The 4523-nt window shown below is 45.9% G+C and overlaps 1 protein-coding gene across 1 annotated transcript; it reads left to right on the top strand.

Annotated features, from left to right (window-relative positions):
• Positions 1-271: 271 nt before the first annotated feature.
• On the top strand, positions 272-3577 carry LOC106804370 (the record flags this gene model as incomplete). Its single annotated transcript, XM_022826453.1, has 4 exons — positions 272-1319; positions 1431-1954; positions 2108-2863; positions 2978-3577. Coding segments are annotated over 4 exons (2928 nt in total), but the record flags the coding sequence as incomplete, so codon positions are not given.
• Between the last annotated feature and the right edge of the window lie 946 nt (positions 3578-4523).

The following is a 4523-nucleotide window of genomic DNA, read 5'->3' on the forward strand; positions in this document are numbered from 1 at the left end:
TGTTCTCCGCCGAGCAGCAACGTATGTCAAGAAGGAGGTTCGATTCTATGAGAAAGAGTGGATACGGACATCGTGACCGTGTCCCCTTTTCCGTAGCATCTAACCTCTTTAATGACGAAGTGCGGTGCCACCCAGTTGAGGACATCCTCGCGAGATGATCACGGTCTTCAAGTTGTACCATGTTGTTTGGATCTTTAATCGATTTTCACGCGTAATCCATTGTCAAGTGTAATCCATTTTCGTGCGTAATACGATGCAGATGGACCGGCATTGGATGTATAATGCAGACAGGCGGAGCAAGGTGTTTATTGATGGCTTGCATTATTTTCTCGAAGTGGCAAAAGCGAACAAGCCAGAGAATGGGTTCGTATGTTGTCCATGCTTCCAATGCAATAACAGGAAGGAGTATTCAAAGGATTCCTGGGGGACTATTCACAGCCACTTGTTTAAATACGGTTTCATGCCTAACTATTTGGTTTGGACCAAGCACGGTGAACTAGGGGTTGTAATGGAAGATGGCGAGGAGGAGGAGGAAGATGACACCATTCCGGACTGGGTTGCAGGCCAAGCTTTTGCAGGTACTACAATGGGCGAGGCTGATGAAGATGAGTTTGCAGAAAATGACCCTACTGATGACCTTGGTCAGGTGATACGAGATGCATACAGAGATTGCGAAACTGAGAAGGAAGCAGCAAAGTTGCAGCGCATGATAGATGATCACCAAAAATTGTTGTACCCAGGTTGCCAGCAGGGCCATAAAAAACTAGGTACGACACTAGAATTTGTGCAATGGAAGGCAAAAAATGGTGTGTCCGATAAGGCATTTCAGGGGATGTTGAGAATTGTCAAGAAGATTCTCCCCGAGAATAATGAATTACCGTCCACAACATATGAAGCTAAACAGATTATTTGCCCTCTCGGATTGGATGTTCAGAAGATACACGCATGCCCTAATGACTGTATCCTCTATCGTGGTGATGAATACGAGGAATTGGATGCTTGTCCCGTCTGCGAAGCCCTGCGGTATAAGATCAGGCGAGATGATCCTGGTGATGTCGAGGGGCAGTCTCCCAAGAAGAGAGTTCCCGCGAAGGTGATGTGGTATTTCCCTATAATACCACGCTTGAAGCGCTTGTTCAGGAACAAGGCGAATGCTAAGTTGATGCGATGGCACAAAGAAGACCGTAAGGAAGATGAGATGCTGAGACACCCCGCAGATGGGGCACAGTGGAGATCAATTGATAGAACATTCCCAGACTTTGAAAGTGAAGCAAGGAACATAAGGTTTGGTTTAAGCACTGATGGATTCAATCCATTCGGTGAGTTGAGTAGTGGTCATAGTACTTGGCCTGTGACCCTTTGTATGTTCAACCTTCCTCCTTGGCTGTGCATGAAGCGGAAGTTCATTATGATGCCGGCGCTTATCCAAGGCACAAAACAACCCGGCAACGACATTGACGTGTACCTAAGGCCGTTGGTTGATGACCTTTTACAGCTCTGGAAGGAAGAAGGTGTACGTGTGTGGGATGAGGATAGACAAGAGATCTTTAATCTACGAGCACTGTTGTTCGTAACCATCAACGATTGGCCTGCATTGAGTAACCTTTCAGGACAGACAAATAAGGGATATCGGGCATGCACCCACTGTTTAGATGACACAGATAGCATGTACTTGAAGCACTGTAAGAAGGTCGTCTATATGGGTCATCGTCGATTTCTCCCTGCTCACCACCAGCTGAGAAAGAGCGGGATGCATTTCAAAGGGACGCCAGACCATCGTAAAAAACCTGCACACCGTAATGGAAAGCGTGTGTTCGAGATGATGAAGGATGTACATGTAGTCTTTGGAAAGGGACTTGGTAGCCAACCTGTTCCGAACGATGATAACGGACATGCACCCATGTGGAAGAAAAAGTCAATATTTTGGGAGCTACCTTATTGGGAAATCCTAGAGGTTCGCAACGCAATAGACGTGATGCACCTGACGAAGAATCTTTGCGTGAATGTGCTAGGCTTCATGGGTGTTTATGGAACCTCAAAAGATACATTGGAAGCAAGACAGGACCTGAAAGCCATGGGGCAACGAGATGACCTACATTCGGAAAAGAGAGATAATGGACAGCACTACTTACGTCCTGCCAGTTACACTCTCAGCAAAGAGGAGAAGGATAGCATGTTTGAATGCTTGAATAGTATGAAGGTCCCGTCTGGGTACTCCTCGAATATAAAGGGAATAATAAATATGAAACAAAAGAAGTTTACAAATCTCAAGGCTCATGACTGCCACATGTTGATGACCCAGTTGCTTCCGGTTGCACTGAGGGGTGTTCTACCCGAAAATGTCCGGTTGCCGCTCGTAAAGCTATGCGCGTTTCTCAATGCGATTTCGCAGAAGGCAATCGATCCATCCAAGCTATCAAAGCTACAGAACGATGTGGTGCAATGTCTTGTCAGTTTTGTGTTGTTATTTCCACCATCCTTCTTCAATATTATGACGCACTTACTGGTTCACCTAGTAAAAGAGATTGGTATTCTCGGACCTGTATACCTGCACAATATGTGGCCTTTCGAGAGGTTCATGGCAGTCCTAAAAAACTATGTTCGTAATCGTGCTCGTCCAGAAGGAAGCATCGCCAGGGGATATGGAACAGAGGAGGTGATCGAGTTTTGTGTTGATTTTATTGATTCAATTGACTCGATTGGGGTTCCAACTTCACGCCACGAGGGGAGGCTCCGAGGAATGGGCACCCTTGGAAGGAAATCAAGTTTGAGCAATGATACTAATTTGTTCGACAAGGCACACTACACTGTTCTACAACAGTCATCCTTTGTGTCTCCGTATATCGAGCAGCACAGGCAGATGGTAGCTTCCAAAAACCCGACCAAATCCGATGCTTGGCTTACCCGTCATCACATGGAAACTTTTCCCTCCTGGTTGCGCCAACAACTTATGGGTAACTCTGAGATTCACCCACAGCTTGCCTGGTTAGCCAGGGGACCTGCTACCACAATCGTCAAATTCCAAGGCTATGAGATAAATGGTTACACATTTTACACGAGAGCCCAGGACCAGAAAAGCACGAACCAGAATAGTGGTGTCCGCATAGATGCCATGGACAGAAATAATAGCAAGGAGTCGTATTATGGTTTCATACAGGAGATATGGGAACTCGAATACGGACCGCTGTACATCCCTCTATTTCTTTGCAATTGGGTGAAGCTAACTGCCGTCACCAAAGATCAGTACGGAATGACAATAGTAGATCTGAGCAAGACTGGATACAGTGATGACCCATTCGTACTTGCCAATGATGTGCATCAGGTGTTCTATGTGAAGGACATGTGCAGCAAACCCAAGAGGAATCCAGAAGAGACATGGGAGCCAAAGTGCCACATAGTTCTTCCAGGTAAAAGAAAAATCGTGGGAGTCGAGGATAAAACAGACCAATCAGATGATTATGATCAGTTTGATGGCATGCCTCCATTCGACGTTGAAGTTGATCCAAGCATCCTGCTGTCCAAAGAAGAGGCTCCGTACTTACGCCGCGATCATGATCAAGGAACTTTCGTGAAGAAGAAATTTTACAACGTTGTATTGTAATGCGTTAAATGTGCATGACCTTTGTGTATTAATTGATACAATTTGTAATTTACCCTATGTATGATTTCATGTGTTATTAAATTTGTTAGGTGAAGATTTTTTAGATATACATGAACATTGTTAACCACATACTAACATGGATTTTTCTGCGCATTCAAATAATTTAATTGAATAATTTATTGATCACAGCAATGCAGTAAAATAAATATTTTACACGCTACATGAGTTGGTATAGAAATAATGATTACTTCATACTTATTGTCAATTTACTCGTTAATTAAAGATATTTTTGCATGTACAAAATCTGTGAAGGTTTTGTTTTTCATCCTGAAATGCAGTGAAAAGGTAAAATAAAATCCATTTCCAAAAAACAGGCGGGAGAAGAAAAATAGGAAAAAAGACCTTTTGTCCTGGGTGCTAACAGCAACCGGGACAAAAGGCCCCCCTTTTATCCCGGTTGCAAACGGCAACCGGGATAAAAGGGTACGTTTCATCTCCCGCCCGAACGTACCCTTTTATCCCGGGTCCCGTCACCAACCGGGATAAAAGGGGCCCCCCTTTTATCCCGGGTGGTGACGGGACCCGGGACAAAAGGCTACGTTGTGCCGGGACACATTACGAACCGTGATATAAGGGGGGGGGTTTAAAACCGCTGTAATACCGGGGACCTCCCGCCCGGTCCCCCCTTACCCCAAGGACATCAGGTCTTGTGCCCTATTTTGCTTCCGCCCGGCCCTCTTCGAAAATGGTCTCCATCGACGACTTTCCCCGTTTCCCCGGATGAAAAACACATCTGGCTCTGCTCGTGCCCGGCGAGAGCTCATCTAACCTCGTCGCGACTCGAAACCGTGCCATGCGGCGGACACCTCGTCCTCGAGTGAGCGGCCCTGATCTCGTCGTCGGCTTCTTCCCCCTCGTCGCC

This window comes from Setaria italica, chromosome V, assembly GCF_000263155.2.
Source record: "Setaria italica strain Yugu1 chromosome V, Setaria_italica_v2.0, whole genome shotgun sequence".
Taxonomy (NCBI): Eukaryota; Viridiplantae; Streptophyta; class Magnoliopsida; order Poales; family Poaceae; genus Setaria; species Setaria italica.